The sequence below is a fragment of the Syngnathus acus genome, chromosome 10 (genome assembly GCF_901709675.1).
Source record: "Syngnathus acus chromosome 10, fSynAcu1.2, whole genome shotgun sequence".
In the NCBI taxonomy this organism is placed as follows: domain Eukaryota; kingdom Metazoa; phylum Chordata; class Actinopteri; order Syngnathiformes; family Syngnathidae; genus Syngnathus; species Syngnathus acus.
Genome location: NC_051095.1, coordinates 13,579,400 through 13,600,824, shown reverse-complemented (window position 1 = coordinate 13,600,824; position 21,425 = coordinate 13,579,400). Strand labels below are relative to the sequence as shown.

The following is a 21,425-nucleotide window of genomic DNA, read 5'->3' as shown; positions in this document are numbered from 1 at the left end:
TTGGATTCCAGCTCCCTGTGTGGAGTTTGCATGTTCTCCCCGTGCCTGTGTGGGTTTTCTCCAGGTCTTCTGTTTTCCTCCCACATCCAAAAAACATGCTTGGTAGGCCTATTGAACAGTCCAAAGTGCCCGTAGGTGTGAGTGCGAGTGAGGGTTGTTGTTAGTTGTGTGCCCTGCGTTTGGCTGGCAATCGGTTCAGGGTGTCCTCTGCCTACTGCCCGATGATTGCGGGGATAGGCTCCAGCACGCCTGTGACCCCCGTGGGGACAAGTGGTACAGATAATGGATGGATGGATGCCTTGAGTATGTTCATTGCTATCATTGGCATCTCCTGAATTGACATCACTTTAACTTACATGGTCACAGGTAATGCTGACGAAATGAAGAGTGAGATTTATATATATAGGACTTTATTCATATAGCACTTTCACAATGTCTTGGTTTTAATATAGAAGCTGGTGTAACATTTAACAGATTTCTGTTTGTGGTGTGCCTCGAGATTATCTCCAATGAAACGGTGCCATGGATGAAAAAGGTTGGGAAACACTTCTTTCGAGTACAGATGTGAAAATTGGAGCTTGATGGCCATTTATTTCACGGATTTGACGTTTGAGGAAACAAATTGGAATTTCGCTGTTAAATCTAAGGCTGCTTAGCCTTCACTTTAGTAACTGCTCATGAAAAACTGGGACGTTTTGGGAGGCTTGTCTGTTCTGCAAAGGTCGTCAGCGCTCGCATACATCCAGCTACTTGGCTTGCACTGCCTCCTACTGGAGCAGTTTCACACGACACTCCCAGGCTATGTGTTTTTTGCTCAGTCAAATTAAACCAAACGGACAATTAACTCCGGTGAAGGGCTTCGTTTGTAGACCATTCTTTGTCTTAATGCCCTCATTGCTGCACGGAGCCACTTCACATCACAGCATACTTCATCACATTACTCGCATCCTTAAAATGAAACATTCTGAAACCAAGTCAGCAGCAACTGGATTCTGAGTTTCATTGAAATGATGAACTGATTTATAATACTAAAACGTCAGTACAACAATTTCTATTGCACAAGTGAGGCTGAACTAAAAATGTGTCATATGTTTGAAAACAATGTTAAATGGACAGACAAATACATGAAATACAAAATACAAATAACAAAACAGAAAAAGAACATCGTTATAATGTATTTCTGAATAACTACAACATCACTTTTTTGTGTGTGGATGCTTGTGCTCATTAGCAACTAATTAACTTGCAGAAAATGGTTGGTCAAGTACTTAATTAACAATGATAATGATAATTACACTGATTGTTAACAAGCAAATGCAGATATGTCCAGTGTCCATTTCCTTCATTATCGTCATCTGCTTTTACATGTGCTGTGAGTCCATGATGTCCAGATACTTAGTGTCAATAATTCTTGGAAGTAAGCAGGTCCTGAAGCAAAACACACAAAGAAGATATTACTAATGTCATATTGGAAAATGGGTCTAAGAAAATAAAGCGTGCTCATTTCTACATTTCCAAACAGACAATGCAAGTCTATTAACGTAAACAGATAGAGGTCTGTACTTACATTTATTAAGACGATAATGCATTTGTTTATAAAATATAGAAACATGTTTATGTTAGTCTGTCCATTTACACACACAAATGTTCGTCAATTTAAATGACAGTTATGATTCAAATATCTGTCTCTCACTTTATATGCGAACGTGACAATGAAAGCAGTGCATTCATGGAAAGAGAAAATGCAAACGCACTGTATGTCTTCCCATTGTCGTACGCTGTCATTTGCAGACAATAAAACGTCCTTCGGTCCACTTACATAAACAAAACGCCCAACTAAAAAAGTTCATTTACATAAAGCGGCGATGTCGATCTGACTCTGAGAAGAGAGATCTCAAAGGTTTCAATGTCATGACAGGCAGGGACTCTTAAAACGGACAGAGACAACAACTCTCTGTTCAACAGAACAGCAGATGTTGCATTTTAATTCCACATTATTTCAATGACGACATGCCAGAATGGTATTGTGTGTTAGTTCAGCCACTACAAAAAAAGAAATGAAAGTTTGTCTCTTTTCACCTGACGGGGACGAGCAAGATCATCAGTAGAGGGAAGACCATCTTCATGTAGGGCAGAGGATACATGCCAAAGGCACACAGGATAATGAGCTGGATGATCTGCAGCCCGGTGAAAAAGTGCACCTTCCTCTGGGGCACTCGGCGGATGTAGTGGGTCGGGGGATAGGACGTCTACGTCAACAAATGTGAAATGGTTACAAGCTGCTTTTCTTCTCCCTGTTTCAAGGTGTAATTGAACATTTTAAAGGGAGGGTAAAGCGAGCCCAACATTGGCACTTGTTTGATAGAACTGTATTAAAAATTTATGTCAGTGCTACAATTCCCCCAGTGAAAAAAAACTCAAAAGTGACGGTGTGAGTGGTCTTTGAACGGGTCTTCTGCAGAACGCGAACAAGGAGAAGAAAAGAAAAGAAACCTAGTGGCTAAAAATGGAAATTTGCAAACACAAAAGTGTCAGCCAGGATGCTCGACCCGTTGGTGACTGGTGAAAGGAAATAGACAAACGTGACAGGGCACTGCAGCTGCAGACGGGCTGCTCATTTCTTGCTCGTAAATCAGCCACGGAGAGGCTAATTCTTTTAATATGTTGAAGTGGTCATAAGTAGAGATGTCCATGTAAATTTGACAGCTGTTTTTGCACATTTTAAGCGATAGTCTTTACAATGATTTCCAATGGGGAAATTGTGATCTCTTCCTTCCGTGACGTCATCAACCAAGACATGGAGGGGATGGGCGCGTGGCCCTATTCCTCCTTAAAAGTGGACAGTTTTACAGGCATTCGGTGGTTCATTATTTTTCCAGAATAATTGGATAAAATAAAAAATACTAACTTTTTTCTTGATAAAAAGAAGTTGCGTGAAAAATGAACCACGCTCTGTTTACCCTCCCTTTAAAAAAGCCAGTGAACAACAACCATAGAGGAGAACAAAGGTTCTCCTGTATTAACTTCTTGGCAATTTCATTCAAGGGGAGCAAGATAAGGGTCCACTTGCATTGGGGCCGAGAGGGGGCCACAGAATGTCCATCATCATTCCTATCAACATTACATGAAAAGGACAAACGCTTTCCAAACGGGCTTATTTATGCACACCTGTTCCTTCAGCAGCAGAGCCATGCGGTCCACCATCTGGTTCCCGTCGAGCGATGTAGCGGCAATGTAGAGGAAGAGCCCGTAGAGGACAGGCTTGGGAATCCACTGGAGAGGAATGGGAAGCATGAAAGCGGACAGGCCGATCAGGATGTTGGCGACCAGCGAGGTCAGACGTGTCTCCTTTACACTGACGATACTGTAAATAGGTAAAGCTTCCGTGAGGTCCTTGACGTGCTGCTTTGCAACATTCCAAGACAAAAAAGATAACCACTGCAGTGTGTTCCAAAAACATGTTTTGTTTCACCTCATTCAAGGTTTTCAGCACCGGTGTTCTTAAGTAAATACAAAGTATAATCCAAAGTTTTTTTTTGTCCAAGAGCAAAGGAGTCTGATTAGGGGTATTGTTTTTATGATACAAGTGCTTGTTATGTGTTGTGTCTTTGGGCTTTTGGGTTAACGCACGTGGTGTAAACATGGCCGTTCTCCACGTGCTGTTCCATTTTGGCCAGCTGACGGGCATGCAGTGAGGAATGCGGGAAGGCGGCGTGCATCCATGGCAACCCCAGACAGGACATGAGGATGTTGATGAGGCCTGTCAGCACTAAGTCCCAGTGAAATGTTGTGCCTTTCAGTAGCCTGCAACCAGCAAATTCATACGTTTCAACTTTTTTTTTAATCTTTACACGTTTTCAGTAAATACTTGAAAAGCTACTGTAACATGAGGTTTCATATTTCTTTATTATACGCATTGGAGCTTGTTCACTGATGCAGTGTTGGCTACTTACCTATTTGGTTACTATTAGCAACTTCCCTGCGGTGACTATTTTCTTCAAATAGCTGCTAGCGAGTTTAATTCCCACAAGAAACAGACAATTGAGCAGAATTATTTTCACATTGTTTTCTGGATGAAAAGATGGGAATCCAATGAAAGGCAATTGCGCTGACATTGTTAATGCCCCAAAACAGTGATTTATCAATGTCTTAAAATTTCTGTTTCAATCGAAGCTAATGTACTACCAAGACTTGCCTCAGTATGTATGTTTGTATGTATGTGTGTGTGTGTGCATATGTATGTGTGTGCGTGTGTGTATGTATGTACATATGTATGTATGTATGTATGTACGTATGTATGTATGTGATTCTAGCAGTGAACATTGGGTTCTTGCAGAGAAGCACGAAATAAATCCATCTCTTACTTGTGTTCTGGTACATGTGTGAGCGAAATGACTATGTTCTGGTCGATGAAGATGAGCAAGGCAAGGAGGAAGCCGAGGCCAACGGCGCTCAGAGTATTCAGGCCCGACAGCTTGTCAAAGAGCGGGTAGTTGAAAACTGGCCCGTTGTAGACGCTAAACACAGGGACTGCCGAGAGGGGGCAAACTTTTAGGACGTGCCACATGGTTAAAAAAAAAACAGAAAAAGGAAACGGGCCCTCACTCTTTATGTCCAGGAAGAGGTAGGAACCGATGAAAGAGAAAACCAGCACAGAGATGGGCAGGGCGCAGTCGGACACAACTTCTCTGACTTTGCCGTTCATATATGGGCTGAAAAGAATGAAAAAAGAAGCAGTGCATAATTTGGCTGTGAAATTGAATCGTATCAGAACAGGCTGCTACAACTGATCAGAAAAGTAAATGTCTTTATAATTAGTGATGCAGTATGTATCTTATAATCCATTATCAAGAAATTATACACTCACAAAAAATTGGGGTATTTTGGCCTTTGGGTGAAATTTCAGGTTGAACCCAAAATTCACTATAATCTTAGTCCAAAGACTTTGCCAACTGCATTGCACATATGCTGCAATCTTTCCTCTTCTTTGCAGGAAACAACCTTACCGTTGGTCTGCCACAGTCTTTACTCCATCCATTTTTAATAATGCTTTTAGTAACATAGTTTTGCGTCATGGTTAGTTGGAGCATGCCTAACCCAGGAAGCGGCACACAGGAAAGCTGAGATTGGAACACGGGAGTACTTGAGTACCAGACACCTCGCCGTGCCGGCGTGTTTTATACAGTAATATAAAAAATATTTGCCACAACAAGCCTGGAGAGAAAAAACGTTTTTTTTCCACGTTTCACAGCGCCATGTCAAGTGGCCGAAACAAATGGGTCACAGTGGCTGCCAGACAAATAGAGTGCAGTGGAAAGTGAAATATTCCCCGCTCTTACAATGACAGATGGAATATATAAAAGTACTGTGAAACCTACTCAGGCTATTCATTCGCCCCACTTCATTTCATCTGGACAAAATGATCCACTTTATGTCTATATTTATTCAGTTGTATTTAAACGAGATTCAGTCCTCAACCAGCGATGCGAATCAATACTCTCCTAGGACTGTGAAAGGGAGATATTCAGTTTTGAAAGGAAGTCAAGTGTTTGACACGTGAAACGCTATTTTTGTTCTTCTTATTGTTGTTATTATAATTATTATTTTTTCCCAACAGTCTATAAATAGACTCATTGTTTTGTAGCATTTAGTTACACTGCTTCCAGTAGATGTGTTTTCTTTGTCCAATTGGATATCGGCCTCTATACGTTGACCTAAGGATGACACAGTTACAGGCAATATGTAGTTTTTCTGATGATATATCAGAAGATTCTTGTAACCTGTCAAACCGACTGAGTTTGAATATCTGACATGAGACAAGGCTTTTACTGATTCACTGTGCAGTATGGAGGACCGCTGCTCCCTATACGCATAGCAGCATCGTCCGTAGAGGGGCCAGCATCTCATCGGCAGGGCACCAGACATCAAGTATGGCGGAGGAGTGTCATGATTGTTAGTGGAGATATCGTGGGGTTTCTCAGGAGAACAACTACAACAAAAATCGGCGGCGAAAACTCAAATGTGTGTGTATGCTTTACCTAGGAAGATAGGCACTATAATGACTAGCAGAGTCTTTTTGGAAACGCTCATCTGAATATGTTATACTTATGACATTAAGAAAAAAGAAAAAGGTCATGTGGTTGACCATTTATGTGGAGTATTCCGGACGGGTTGCAGTCAGTGGCCTACCTCCTCTTGACGAGGTAGAGGGCGTAACCCAGCCACAAGGTGCCCAGCATGAGCAGCAGGCACAGGATGGGGATCTCTCTGGAGCAAATCACCAAAGACCTGGGGAGGAAGACGGAGGTGTGCCCCTCAATGCGATCCGTCATCGGGGACCCGTCGACATTTTGATGGCCCGACGTCTGGTTGTTCATCTTCTCCAGAACCTCCGTGATTTGTTGAAGCACTACGGTGCTATTTGAAGTTGCCAGTGTGGGCTCATGAAAGAAATGTTTGAAAACTGGCAAGAAAAGAGACATCTTTGATTAACTATTCATTGGAAAAGACTTTTCATTGTAATAATTGTATTTACTCGTTTATTTACTTTTTTAGGGGAGACACAAATAATTAGAAAAATGATTTTATATACGTATATGTTCTTATTTTGCATTTGTGTTTATTATTTAAATAAAATAAACTATGTTGAAAGTGGTCACGACAAAAAAAAAATCTTTTTTCTAATTAATGTAAATTATTTCAACTTAAAAATAGACAAAGAAATCAACTACCAAGTGTTTAAGAAGGAGCAATTTTTAAAAAAAATATATTTCCTTACTTTATTTTTAATTGAAAATATAGGCAAATGTCATACATAGTTGTCTGTTGGCTTCACATGTGATTTTTTTTTTTCTTTTAGGTTGGCTGCGATTGGCTGACGACCAATTTCGGGTGTTCCCCGCCTGCTGCCCGATAACTGCTGGGATAGGCTCCAGCACGCCGGCGACCCCCATGGGGAAAAGCGGTATGGATAATGGACGGATGGATTTTTGGTTGTTTTTTGCAGCCATTTATTTCTAATCCTCTTCCGCAGATGTAGGTTCATGTGAAGTATTCCATAAATTCTGTATTAAGTCTTCAACAGACTTATTTCTAATCCTCTTCCGCAGATGTAGGTTCATGTGAAGTATTCCATAAATTCTGTATTGTCTTCAACAGACAACAATACTTATACCATATCGTAAGGTAATAGTATGTCTGGTTAAAAGCCACACTTTCAAAATAAAAGCATAGTGTGTAATAGTCCAGTTTCGCTGCACTTTCTAGGACTAGATGGCTTATTCGACAGTCACACTCAATAAACAAGTACAACATATTTGAAGTACTACTGCTAAATAAGCCCTAATAAGTGTGGTGAACTGAGAAACCGTAATCATACTGGCCTTCTGCCAATTAAAACACTTTAATGTACTCACTTTTGACCGTGCCTTTCAATGCATCCACAACAAATGCGATGGAGATGAACAAGGCAATGACTTCCTCTGTGGAGCTGTGAGAAGGGGAGCCGTAACATAGCAGGATTAGTTCTAAGTGTGCAGACATAACAATACAACCCAGCAGAATGAAACATCATGTGGTAAAAAAGAAGTCATAACAGCCGCTTTTGAAAATCAAAGTCCTTGCCCTGAGGTCACAATGTGCTTTTTAGCGCAAAGTGTTATGTACATTTAAACAGGAGTTTAAATATCTTATGGATAACAGACCGGCCAACTAACTTTGTGGAAATGTACTCAAACCCACAGAGTGTTTTGCAGTGCACTCACCGTTTGAAGAGCTTCATTACCAGGCTGACATTAAATAAACCTCCCAGAATGAGGAATAAACTGTTCCACAGGCCGATGCAAGCGTAGAAAGCGTCAAAGTCCAGATCGTAGTCATCACATATGCCCCGGATAACTATGATCAAACCCAAAGGATTGCCTATGTTGGTTTAATAGGCAGAGGTGGGAAACTCGAGTCGCGTGGCCTGACTCAAGCCTGGCCTGACTCTTCAGTCACCACTTAGGAGTCTTGCTAAAATGTATGAAAGACTCAAATTCACTTTAACTTCAGATTCATGATACTCATCAGATCAAATTACGGTATCTTACAGTAGCTGTGTTTTTCAGGGCCATACTATCTCAGCGGCAGATGTCGTATGAGTACGCACCACTAATGAAGATGGCCAATGGGGCAGTGGTCAACGGAATGACAAGTGGCGCACCGGCAAACAAGGAGTAGATCACCCCTCCGATGCTCTGGCCGACTATGGTCTTCTGAACATCTGTGAAAGGTATACAACTCGGTGGATGGTTTACATGCAGGAATACTTAACCTTGTTTACCACGGAGCCCAACCTTTCCTGTGGCCCCGGGCCCATCAATTGTTACAATGGTTTATCGAGGTCACTTGTTTTGATTAGCATTTGTTGACTTAATCAAATCCGTTTACGAGTGAACTAAATTAAACTTTGTCAAATAATTTCTTGAAGTTAAAGTTTCGAAGACAAATTATCTGCAAAAATAAAAAGAACAAATCCATTAAGCAAGAGGCATGTAGGCTGACTTTACTTGCTGGATCTGGCCCCCAGGTCTTGACATTGACACCTCTGGTCTATAGCGTTATATAGTGTCGCCAACTCTGATGTGTTTATGAAGTCAGTACCTATTTCCCCTCTTGTACTTTCGTCGTTGAGAGAACCAAAGGCGATGGCTGGCAGCAGAATAGCGATGTAAAGGAAAATAGCAGTAGTGGTGTACTTCAGCAGAGAGCGGTCCTTCCCAATGATACCTTCATTCAAGTTAAAAGAAAAAAGTAATTTACACAAAACATTCAAATAAAAACACCTTTACAGAAGGGAATTTAAAGCACAACACTTATGAGAGCAGAAAGGTTACTCACCATCCGTGAAGTCAGAAGGGTAGAGCGGGAGACGGCGACGAAGGTCATCGTAAACACCTTTACCAGGTTTGAAGAAATCTTTACACTACAATGAAAAAAAAACCAACCACTCAGTCTAGTCTGAGCACCTCCGATTTCCCATTTAGTTTTTTTTTTTTTTGTCAGTGCTGTATATCGCCTTTGTGCTATTTCTTTCCCTTACCTTAAGTTCTTTGCCTCGCCGTGGATCCGAGTTATCCACCTGATCTACAGCCACCTTCTCTGTGAAGGCAGAGAGTTGTTGACGCTGGCGGACCAGCTCTTGCTTGAACTCCTCCAGAGTCATTGTCTCCAGAAGCCTCTGTCTGAAGGAAATATCCGAGAACATGGTGGCAAAGGTTCGGCCCGCTTCAACGGCCGACTTTGTACTTTTCTGTGAAAAATAGAGCAGGGGTATGTTCCAAGGATGTTTGTTAGCTATGAAATAAATTACATAGACTACTTCATTAGGGGCGTCATTTATAAATAATGATGATTTAATAAATAACGATGATCTTGTCTCATTTTACCCACAAATTTACTTAGTGTGAACACTGAGCGAGTGTTATTGAACACAAAGCAATTAGTAAGTCGTATGACTGGTAACAAGTGGATGGATACACAGGTTAATCGTATCTTTTGCCATTCAATGGAAGAACATTTAATTGTTCTAGCCATCAGCATATGTACATCAGTGGCATAGATCAATAACCAAATGTGTACTTACCGTTCTGGCTGGGACCAGGATGAGAATGACGTAGCGCGCCTCACAGCAGTCCACTCCCCAGTTCTGCGGCCTCTCCAGTCGTGCAATGCAAATGTGGCGTCTCTGCAGGCTACTCACACTGCATCTAAACAAAACAGAGAGAGTGAACTCACTCACTTTAATGCCCGCTATTTGAAATATTAGCAAATCAGGCGTATCAAGTTTGTTACTAAGTGGATAATTTTTCCACTGAAGCACTGTTGTGTTTTGATTATAAATACTGGAAAGAAAGCAATGCAGTAACCTCTGTGGAAAATGATGGGGCGAGAGTTATTACAAAAGGAATGTCACAGACTTAGGGACATGAACGCACAGAATACACAGCCATGACTGCTGGTAATGAATCCCCGTGGATGTCGCGGTCACCCCTTGAATGGTTTCTGACAGCAGATGAACTGTTGGCATACAAACAAAACAAGTCGAAATGATCCAATTCCAAATCCCTTATTTCATTTCATGATTCACTTTCCTACCTCCCGGCTCCTTCCCTCCTGCATCTGTGAATAGCGACTCCATGATCTGGTTCACGTCACAGCCGGTGTGGCCATCCTCCGCTAGGCTGTTCAACATCCGTCTCAGGACCTCATCCAGAGTGGACGCTCTCTCGTCCAGGAGGACGCTTGCCTGGGCCAGGAAGGTGTCCACGTCTCTGTGGGCGCGCACCTCCTCGCTAAAGTCCATCGGCTTCACATACTACGAGGCAGAGTTGCGGGGGGTGTCATGATTTGACTCAGACTTTAGTCACCAATTTTAGCACTTGCTTGGCCTTACTAAAGACTTGACTTTGACATCGATTTCTGTCAAGACTTAATTGCCTAACCCAAAACCGGGCAATCCACCAATCAGTCTCCTATGATGCGGAGGGCAGAGGCCACTTAATTGAAGCAAGAATCATGGTGGTAATACCAAGAATGATTACATTTCTTTTAAATGATGACATTCTTGAAAAAATCAGGGGTAAAGCAATAGCAACATACATGGTTTGTAACTCAAAGAAGGACAATAACTATGGCATGCCGAGCGGAGGATCTCAGAAAAAAAACACCAAGCATACATAAAAGCGTGGCGTACAATCCTGGGAAAGTGTGTTTGATTGAAGGGATGCAACATATTTGGATTTTAATTATATATTTCATGACACACTTCATGTATATAATGGGTTCGTTTGCATGTGCTATTCAGAGCTTAATATAAGCTTTGTTCAAAATGATTTGAGGAAAAAAAGGGTGTTTTTTACCTTTCTTGTTGTGTTTAAAAGGCCAAACCCTGGACCTTCTTTGTCTGTGAATATAAACATTATTTACAACACAAAAATAAATGCGGATTGGATCAGTTTTCATCAAGTTGCCTGTTGAGTGACTGTGAATAAGCAAACATTGGTCAGAGGTTTTCGAGATTTGGATGAATGTCAGATTTAGATCTTTTATCTCATATATGGGATTAAAATGTGATTAATTAGATTAATTCATGTAATTAATTAGACACAAACACTGGTAGTGTTCTTTGTCATACCTGAGACGCTGAGTTGGCTGGTATTGTCATAGATAGGGTCCTGGTGCGGGATCGTTGCCTCTTGTTCCCCATCGCGCATCTCTGCAGATGCACCAATTGTGTACTTTTAAGCCAGTATAGCATAAAAGTAATTGATTTACGCAAAACAAGTCATATTGATTTCATTCGTTGGCACTCTGTGAGGTAAATGAATCCTTTATTGAACTGAAGGTGTTATACTAGCCACATTAACAGTGTCTATAATTAGCCAGTATCAGGCCACAAGGAGAGAGAGAGAGACAATAAAATAAATATTTAAAAAGAAACGTCTTTATACAATACCTATAGCAATATAGCAAATTGCACTTCCTTGTGAATTCCTTCATTTTACCGAAGATAAATGCACTATGGAAGCTGATTAAAAGGAACACGGGTCTCTGAATCAGGGAATTAAGCAAAAAGCTTTCATGAGTGATGATTGCTCCACTTAGAAATGATCCACCTCATTATGTGAGTCCACTAATTAAGACTCAACAATCCTGCAAGGGGACAGCATGCATTTGAAATAAGTATGGCAAGCCATTTAAGTAATTATTTTATTTCCTTTAAAAGTACATTTACGAGTACACTTTGTCCTCACTAGTAAGTAGACCAACTTCTTATATGTAATATGCCAAATTTGTCTTACTAGTATGCATACTAGCCGCTACCTCGACCTTAAACTTGATTTTATGGCTGTGGAATATAACCATAGGAGAGGTTTGGCCCACAAGTAGAACGACTTTGCACTACTAGTCCTTACTATAGAGTGAAAAGTGCTCCACGGTAATAGAACATGGAGCTGCCCTACTAGTATGCCAAAGTTGTCCACTAACAAAAAGTTTTTTATGGAAAGCTGTTGAAGCATTTATTCCATTTTAAGGTCCATATAACCACTATTACTTCATTCTCACCAGTAAGCCATTTCCCCCTATTGTTTGTCATTTTTGTGCACAAAAGAACAACTTAAGCATACAATTAGCAAAAACTGTGCAGAGGTTGGCTCACTCCAAGTACAGCAAAGTGCTAGCTGTGAATAGAATTTTAAATGTCACTCAGGGTCATTATGTTTATGGGATGGAATGCTTGTCCATGCAAACATTTGTTAAGCTGAGCCTGAAAGGAAAGTGATAGCACTGTGTTCAAAGAAATCAGCACAAATACCCATCTCCTGGAACACATATCCATTCTTGGAGCTCCCAGTTGGCGGCGTCTCTGTGGAACACAAAACAAAGTCATGTCTGTTTTTATCCAAATATGCTCCATTATTCATTGAGCATTTATTCAGACAAAACAAACTCTTCAACACACATTTTTACACCCAAATGTTGTTAGAAATTTAGTCTTAAATTTGTTTATTTATCATTTATTTATTTATAAATGTATTTATTAAATTTAGAGCTATATTCCAAATAGCTCGCTTTTAATTGAGGCTATCAAATTGCGCAAGTAATAATGTAATCATCGCAGTACTTTATTCATCCATATAAAGTGCAAAACATTAGAAAACACTTTACACAATGAATATAACTCAACTCGGTTTTTCAAGCATTTAAAGCAAGCACAGCTGAAACGAAGAACAAACAATGTAACGCTAGTAAGATTAAGTTACGCAAGGTATGTGTTTGTTTTACTGTATGGTCCACGCCACCTTTCTGGAATTGTATCAAGTGAAGTTGTCATTTGTGAGCTCATCTTCCGTGGCCACACGCTAATCAATTTTGACACTTCATATACTAGTTATTTAATTGTCTTTAGAGAGTGTATTCGGTTTGCATTCATTTGTCCATTTTCTGTACCATCATTTTAGTAGGGGTCTTGCTGTTCGCGCTTAGTGTTTAGGGGGGCGCTGTTGTCGATGTAAAGACACCTGCTCAAATTTGTAGGCAAGTCGAAATGCGCCGCAGTCGGTCACTAACCTGCCATATACTAACACAGTAATGGAATTCTATTTATAGTGACTATTAGTTTGAAAATTCCACATATAGTTCCTCTAGGTAATAAATGCAAAACAACCAAATGAAAAACAATAAATAGGCTTGTAACTGAGCGTGCTTTCTCGGACCGTGTACTGCGGGACCTCTGTGTGAACTGGGGGGAAACTCCCATTAAAATATAATCTATTGCTAAAAACATATTTCGGTGGAACTATAGGGGGCACAGTTCTAATATGTTTGGGGGGGGGGGGGGTTATTTAACTATAGGCATGATTTATCTGAGAGGTTCTAGACGTTAAATGGCCTGAGGGTCGGTCCTTATTGGCCTATGTTGACGCATGGTTTTTTGAACAGTGTCACCGTTGTTAAACTAACACTTCTGTGACACACTAGCACAATATGTTGTTTTTTTGTTTTTCAAAAGGTGAAGGCCAGCAATAGCAGGAGGTGAGAAGTGGAAAACACGTTCCACTCTCTCTTACAATGAAAACCAGAGAGCAGCTGTGCCCTGTGTTTTTCTAAGCAGTCGTCATGTTTGTGTAAAAATGAGCTGTTTGGCTCAGAAGCCTCTTGAATTCAACTTGGTTTTATAGCAGATTAGCACAGAAAGTTCCCAAGCCTCCTTTCCCCATGGCCTGAAAATCTGAAGTACCTGAGGATAAATCCATCCATCTTCTGAACCGCTTAGTCCCCACGGGGTTCGCGGGTGTGCTGGAGCCTATCCCAGCCGACATCGGGCAGTAGGCGGGGGACACCCTGAACCGGTTGCCAGCCAATTGCAGGGCACACATAGACAAACAACCATTTGCACTCGCACTCACACCTAGGGACAATTTGGAGTCTTCAATCGGCCTACCAAGCATGTTTTTGGGATGTGGGAGGAAACCAGAGTGCCCGGAGAAAACCCACGCGGGCCCGGGGAGAACATGCAAACTCCACACAGGGAGGGCCGGAGGTGGAATCGAACCCGCACCCTCCTAACTGTGAGGCGGACATGCTACCCAGTGCCCCACCGAGCCGCCGCTGAGGATGAGTACCACAGAAATTCACTCAGAGGTGTATTTGTGAATCAAAATCCACAAATACACAAACAAAAAAAGTTATATTCAGAGAACAATGCAATGCAAGTGGAGGGAAATACTAAGAATAAAAAAAGTCAGTTTGTAGGCGCGCGTTCACTTCAACTCCGATTGTTTTGAAGTTTTCGTCTGAAATGCCGAGACACTTTGTTTGTTTGGGTTTTCAGATTGAAAAACACACGCACCCAATTATGCCTTTTCAGCATCTGGCCTTCCTTGCAAATAAATACTTCTGGCCACTATTGGAGACAATGTGGCAACTGTACATGTGATAACCTTGCACAGTGGGAGCATGTAAGCACAATCAGTGTTTTTAACCGTGCAAACCCTGAGACACCAAAACAAATTTCTAGATACACTGGGCTGCCTTTAATCATGCAGCATCATTTCAACTGCCTAAAGGTAACAGACAGAATTCTTGTAGTGTGTCTGAAAGAAAGTTCTACAGGTTTGGGCTTTTCTCTTGTGTCTTGAAGCTCAGTCGACCTAATTGCTAGGTGCACTGTGTTTGTACTTGAAGTCCCAATGTACATGTTCGAACGGCAAATAAAGCAAATAGCAGGAAGGAAAGCCTCACAGCTCAGTCCACTTCAACACCTCAAAGTCTTGCGACTGAAAACCACCTGATGTTCGCTCATCCGCCACAGTGGACGTAGTCAGTGGACCAACAATAATCTCAGCCATAAATGCTATCTGAAGACATGAGTAGATGTAAATCTTTTGACATTATACAATAACAACCACTTAAATGATACAGTAAAAACTGGGATACATCATGTCAGTTGAAAACAAAAGGTTTGCCAGAGTTCAAACACGAGACATTTTTCTTCTTTCTAATCTTTTTAATCTGTGACCTGTGCTTGAGATTTAATCGGTTTGTGGCGACTAAAAGACGCCAGTACCAGAAAATCTAGTTTGGCTATGATGATGCACTGCCTCACTTATGCCAAACCCTGTTATTGCTTGGTTGCAAATATTGACTTTATTTGTATTACAGACATGCTGCACATAATAAGAGTGAACAAACATTTCATCATAAATCATCACTCCAAAGGCATAGCAGAGTTCTCCACTCCACGTGATATAAGGTGGCTCAGGTTGCACCATGGGAAACCTTCTAAGCACACACATTCACATATGCAACCCCACGCCTCCAGACTCACACAGATATTAAAAAAAAAAAAAACTTACCGGCCGGCACAAAATGGAGGACTTTTTTGTCCTCCATGTTCTCCAGGGGTCTGAGATGCTTACAAGAGGTCAACCCATCATTTTCATGTCTGCTCTGTACATCCCATCTTTCTCTCTCTCTCTCTCTCCGGTGCCGGTGTCATCCCCTTCTGCCCCCCCTCTCTTTCTTTCTCTTTTTTGCTCTCCCTTTCTTTCTCTCTCGCTCTCTCTCTCTCTCTCTCTCTCTCTCTCTCTCTCTCTCTCTCTCTCTCTCTCTCTCTCTGTCTCTCACACTCACTCGCACTCACTCTCGCACTCACTCTCACTCTTTCTCTTTCTCTCTCTCACTCTTTCTCTCTGTCTCTCTCTGTGTCTCTCTGTCTCCCTCGCTCTCTGTCTCTCTCTCTCTCTCTCTGTCACCAATGTGGAAGTCGTACGACCTGTTCCAGCAGCACATGGTTTCGAAAGAGGAAGTGGTTAGGTGACGTGTTGGGGTGGAGGCCAGTTTATGTTCCTGATCTGTCTATGAGAGGGCTCATGTTATAGCACAACTACTAATATTCACGCAGTAAAATTAGGAACACTTGCACAACATCTGAGTTTTATAAATAGAATAAAGACTGGTTTCAACTGATGCGGGCATGGAGGTATCACAATTTTTGTTCTAATTTGCATTGTTATGTATCATACTGTGTGTTCACAGACCTGTCCAATACAAAAATATTTCTGCCATTTCTGCTTTCTGTAGCTTATTGCCAAGCACCTATGTTGATCCAAGGAGAGAAGTGGTCATGTTTATAGAAAAGGTTGCTTTGCCGCCATCGTGTGGCAACTACAGTTTGGCCCAGCAATTGGTAGGTGTCAATTATTTGCTCGGCTCCTAACCCTTGAAAAGTTGCCTTTACTGCACTGCCCTTGTTGCTGCAATCATTACGCAGGATATCCATTTATTTCCAATAGCACAGAGCTGCAGACTTTGGCCGAGAAGTGAGCTGGTCTTCAAGCCGGTTACAGTCTTCATTGCATTGCGTTCATCTGCCAGCATGGCCAGTTTTTACCTTAAGTACAGTGAGGAATACTAATATGACCTTCAAAGTATGTGAATGGAATTACAATCTATTTTAATTGGATTGAGGCAACTATAAATACATATGTGCCATCTTGAGACAGAAGCATTATTTGTACACCAATGCAGCATAAAAGGCTCTAGATGGCACCAAAGCTCATGAAAGGCTGAGCAAGATCCATGTTACATGTACCGAATGGAATTATCATATATGGGTGGTAACATTTTAAATTACTGTGCAGTATTTAAATATTTTGCAAGCGACATTTCAATCAGAAGTCTTTTTTCAATTTCATCCGTGATTTATTTTCGGATTATGTTTTTTTCTTCCATATTTGTATATGTGGAAGAAATTATATACCGTAAATTCCGGACTATAAGCCGCGACTTTTTTCCAAAATTTTGAACCCTGCGGCTTATAGTCAGGTGCGGCTTATATAAGGATTTTTTCGTGATTTTTGTGATGACTTGATCACTTTTATACACTGCGGTATCTTGAAGAAAAAAACAACAACAAAAATACTATTTTGAAACACTACTATGGCTGCTGCTTATTCTGGCTGTGTTGCTTGTGACTATTATGAGCTTTAGTAGGAATGCACGCTAGGTGACCTGCGTCAAAGGGCTCTAAACCCTTTCTCTTACTCTGCCATGTGACTCAGAGATTACACAAAGCAGTGGCGCTGTTTGGACCATCTGCATTGTATTAAAACCCAATCAATCAGCATTTAAATTCAATTCTTCTGACATTTTGCTCACCAAAAACAAGTTGTAATGAACGTGAACTTTTAATGCATTTTATTCAGAAGGTTAATTTGAGGCAGAGCACGAGCAAAGGCCATCCGGATCCCTGAATATAGGCGTAGGAGAATTAGCCCCTGACGAGCCAGAGGAGAACGTTGCCACTGTACAGGATTCGGAAATCAACCTTCTCAAGTCCGGAGAACTCACGATGGCCGTCCCGCTCAGCATCGAGGATATTTCCCAGTTTGGCGACGGCTCGCGGGAGCTCTTCATCAAATCCAGCTGTTACAGCGTGGTGACCGTTGCGGTGGCTGACGCGGGGCCGAGCATCGGCTGGATGTTTTCTTCGGAACCAAAAAGCATTTCCTTTAGTGTGGTTTACCGGGAAAATGCTGATGATCAATTGGAGCGATCAAAGGTTCTCATTCCACTGACGCGCTGCAATTCTCACAAAGAGACCATTCAGGGACAGCTAAAAGTGCGTCGGCCGGGAACCTACGCGCTCATCTTCGACAACTCCTTCTCACGATTTATCTCCAAGAAAGTCTTCTATCATCTGACCATGGAAAAGCCCATCATCTACGATGGAAGCGACTTCCCCTGAAGCTTTGCCAACACTAAGTATCACCATGGCAACCGAAGGGAGCTAAGAAGAGACAGACGAAGAAGAGATAATGCGCCGAAGAAGACGTGCTAGTTTGTGTTTTGATAGGCGTATAATTCACACGAAGAAGAGACAGAACGAGATCAAGACGGACATTACTGAAAGGGAGCTTTTATACACAAACCGTCATTATGGAGGACAAAAGAAATGCATATGATGCCGCTTTTAAGCTAAAGGCAGTCGATGTTGATGACATTGTCTTCCGTCACCCTTTTCTTTATTTCGTGGTCCCGTCTACTCTGGAGCTATACGTGTCGCTCGCTAGTTTAATGTAATTTAGCGCTTCGTGCATGAATAAAATTAGCATGAACAGACCCTCATCACACTCGAAGAAATGCATAAAAGCGACGACGAAAGAGAGACTGAGAAAGTGTGAGGCGAAGGATATCTAACGCTATTCCAATCGGACGCTGAGGAGGAAGACTTCGATGGTTTCAGTGCACAGGAGGAAGATGAAGACGATGAAGCTCTTTTTTTACTTTTACTGGTATGTTTTTTAACGAGCCCTGTTGGTGCTGTACTACCGTGTTGCTGCTGTGTTACCGCCGCGTCTCAGTGACTTTTACCGGGTATGTTTTTTTTAATCCAGCCCTATTAGTCTTGTGTTACTTCCGTGTTGCTGCGGTATTACTGCCGCGGCACGGGCAGTGTTTGGAAAGAAATGTTAAGGTATGTTATTAAAACTTTAAAAAAGCTTTCTGTGTCCAGTCTTTCTTTGTTAATAACTCGCGTTGGAAAGAAATGTTAAGGTATGTTATTAAAACTTTAAAAAAGATTTCTGTGTCCAGTCTTTCTTTGTTAATAACTCGCGTGCACACTTCCGTGTTGCTGCGGTACTACTGCTGCGTCACAGGCAATGTTTAGAAAGACATGTTAAAGTATGTTATTAAAACTTTAAAAAGGCTTTCTGTGAACGGTCTTTCTTTGTAAAAAACCCGTGTGCACGTGCGGCTTATAGTCCGGTGCGGCTTATATAAGAAAAAAACTAAAATATCCCCCAATTTTAGCTGGTGCGGCTTATAATCCGGTGCGGCTTATAGTCCGGAATTTACGGTATATATACTTGTATATATATATATATATATATATGTATATATATGTGTATACTTCTATTCATGATCCCATATTGAGAATTGTTGCATCATTTTGGTTTGTTTTATCTAATTCTGCACCATTCTGCCCGTTTATTCATCAGTTGATCGCACACACGCCAGACTTAAATCAGTACCTCTTGGACACAGATTCGCAGCAGATGAAGGGAAATGACAACAGAGCCCGTCGTGAACATTTTAAAAGATTGAGATTAAATCCATTTCATTGCTTAGGGTTCTTCTCGTGCCAATATTCTAACAGTGGGTGTGGACGGAGGGGGCGACAAACTTTGAAATCTTTGGTCCCACACGCCATTTATCCCCTGCTGCCCTAGTTATTCACTAAACACAACCCATCTGATGTTTTGATGACAGTGGTTGACAGAAACCAAAATTGTCCCTTATGGAAATTTAATTCAAACTGTTTCAAGGCCATGGCCACTGCCCCAAAACTGGGACATTTCCACAAAGAAGGATTAGGGGACCACTCAAAAAGATTACACTACCCAGTTTGTCTGTTAATTGCGTAATTAATAACTTAATACCCTAAAAAAAGATTATTTTTAACACAACTAGAAAAAACAAGTATATGTCACACCTGCCGGCATACAATTCTATACTTCACACCCGATGCTAACACTGATGTTATTGATGTTATTATTATTATAGGATTGCTGCTCACATTGTGACAATATCCTGCTTCAGTAAACAAAAAAAAGATGCATGTCGAGTCTTGTATTTTGCAATTTTGCAAGCTCTTAGTGGGAAAGAAACTGCAGGTGAGTGTTTTTCTGCATTAGAACACAAAGGCTTGCATTTTCATGCGCCTGCCGCAAATGGTAATCCTCGCAGCTTCACCCCATCAACTCCCATCGATGAATAACGACGCTCATCTCCTTGTAGCGATTCAGCTTTGAGGCCTTTTCCTTCCTTGTCTGCATACTTGCTTGAACTTTCAACATCACCTGTGCTGGTCAAACAGTGACCACTAAGCAATCAGCAACAAAATGCTGCATTAATAAACTAATCTTCTATGCAAGGGCAACCTTTGTGGATTTTACGGTACGGTAACACATTAATCTAACTCCAAAGAACAATGGGAGGGGCAGAAGTAGAGGGATAAAAACAATACATGCAGGAAAGGATGTTTTGGTTTTTCAGAATCGAGGGCAGTAGGAAAAAATTATCAGGAAAACAAACGTCATTTAATTTGACTAGTTAAGAATAGCACAATTCTCAAACCAAACAACATTCCCACAAATTCTGCCGGAAAACAACAATAAATCCACAAAAACACGTGTGGGCGACGGTGGCAGCAGAGAACCAGCAGGCACACTTGTTTTTTAATTAGGCTCTGGATCACATATAAATGCTACTGAATGAGCGTGTGGATAATATTCTACCTCGTGAGACAATAAATGTACAACAGGGTGCGCGTCTATTTGTCTTTTTGCCCGTCAAACATTAAAATATGTGCAGACACACAAGGCAGCATTACTCATAACTGCTTACTGAATCATTGATGGCAACCAAAATGAAGAGTTATTTCGGAAATAAAACGCTTACAGATTGCCCTCTTTAGTCAGTAAATTGTTTACGCATCCACCCATTGGCAAGACTGCAGTTGTTGTGGAGTCATTGGTTGCATCCCCTTTCATCCCTATGCTCGTCGTTGGTAGAATATTCAGTTTGTGGAAATGGTTTGGAATTTATGAGTGAGAAAGCACTGCTAGCTTGTTTCAAGTTCATATGTATTCTAGGAGGGGGAGTGGAGGAAAAGATTTAGTTGCTTTGTTTTTCTTGTGTTGTTAATGTTTTATCTCATGTGTTCTATAAAGTGCTTTGTTAGAGCTGCAGCGGTTGTGAACGCGCTATATAAGTAATATAAGTGGAGTTGAGTGAAGAGAAGAGGTAGCATGGTTTTACTTATAGTCGTGTAAACCAATAGGTTTTGGCAAAACTAAAGAAAAGAAAATGATCATCAAATAAAATAGCAAGCTTTCTAGAATGGTAAGTGTCCCTAGTTCAAAAGGCTACTTATGATGCACAGTGTGTTTATAGCAATTGATGCAAGCAAAATATAGATTGGCTTCTTCTGTGTTCCAACTACATTAATTAATTAAATTAAAACAATATTTTCATTCTTACCTTGAACAAAACGATTGAGCGTGACTGTTGGCGTGGCATCAGTTTTCTTTTTCATTCTCGTCATGCGACACTCCTCCAAAGTTGCCCAAAAGCTGTGATAAGTTATACTTTGGGCCACAGGGAGAGAGAGAAGTAAGGCAACGTTGATGTCGTGTCAAGCAGCCTCCGATTGCGAGGGCCACAGGTAGATGGGAGTCGGTCACCGCCAATGAGTAACACCTTAATGTCCTCTCTTCCAATCAGCTTGAGGCAAGAGTTATTAAGGAAGCATTCGGGAGAAGCATGGAGATGGGGGAGGAAGGTGTGAGGGCACCACAGCCAATGCTTGATGG

The 21,425-nt window shown here is 41.3% G+C and overlaps 1 protein-coding gene across 2 annotated transcripts; it reads right to left on the bottom strand.

Moving 5' to 3' along the window:
- Positions 1 to 393: 393 nt before the first annotated feature.
- On the bottom strand, positions 394 to 21,269 carry LOC119128879 (sodium bicarbonate transporter-like protein 11). Of its 2 annotated transcripts, none has more exons than XM_037261731.1 (20): positions 21,094 to 21,269; positions 12,359 to 12,409; positions 11,177 to 11,257; positions 10,902 to 10,945; positions 10,138 to 10,357; positions 9,978 to 10,059; positions 9,626 to 9,749; positions 9,083 to 9,292; positions 8,881 to 8,965; positions 8,644 to 8,769; positions 8,150 to 8,263; positions 7,764 to 7,896; positions 7,416 to 7,489; positions 6,190 to 6,463; positions 4,606 to 4,712; positions 4,365 to 4,530; positions 3,631 to 3,804; positions 3,169 to 3,364; positions 2,080 to 2,249; positions 394 to 1,428 (listed from the first exon to the last, which is right to left on the bottom strand). In XM_037261731.1, the coding sequence occupies exons 1-20, from the start codon at positions 21,155 to 21,157 to the stop codon at positions 1,362 to 1,364; spliced, it is 2,562 nt and encodes an 853-aa protein (XP_037117626.1). In that variant the 5' UTR covers positions 21,158 to 21,269; the 3' UTR covers positions 394 to 1,361. The 2 variants fall into 2 exon arrangements, with proteins under 2 accessions (XP_037117626.1, XP_037117627.1); XM_037261732.1 differs by lacking the exon at positions 21,094 to 21,269 and adding an exon at positions 15,402 to 15,564.
- Between the last annotated feature and the right edge of the window lie 156 nt (positions 21,270 to 21,425).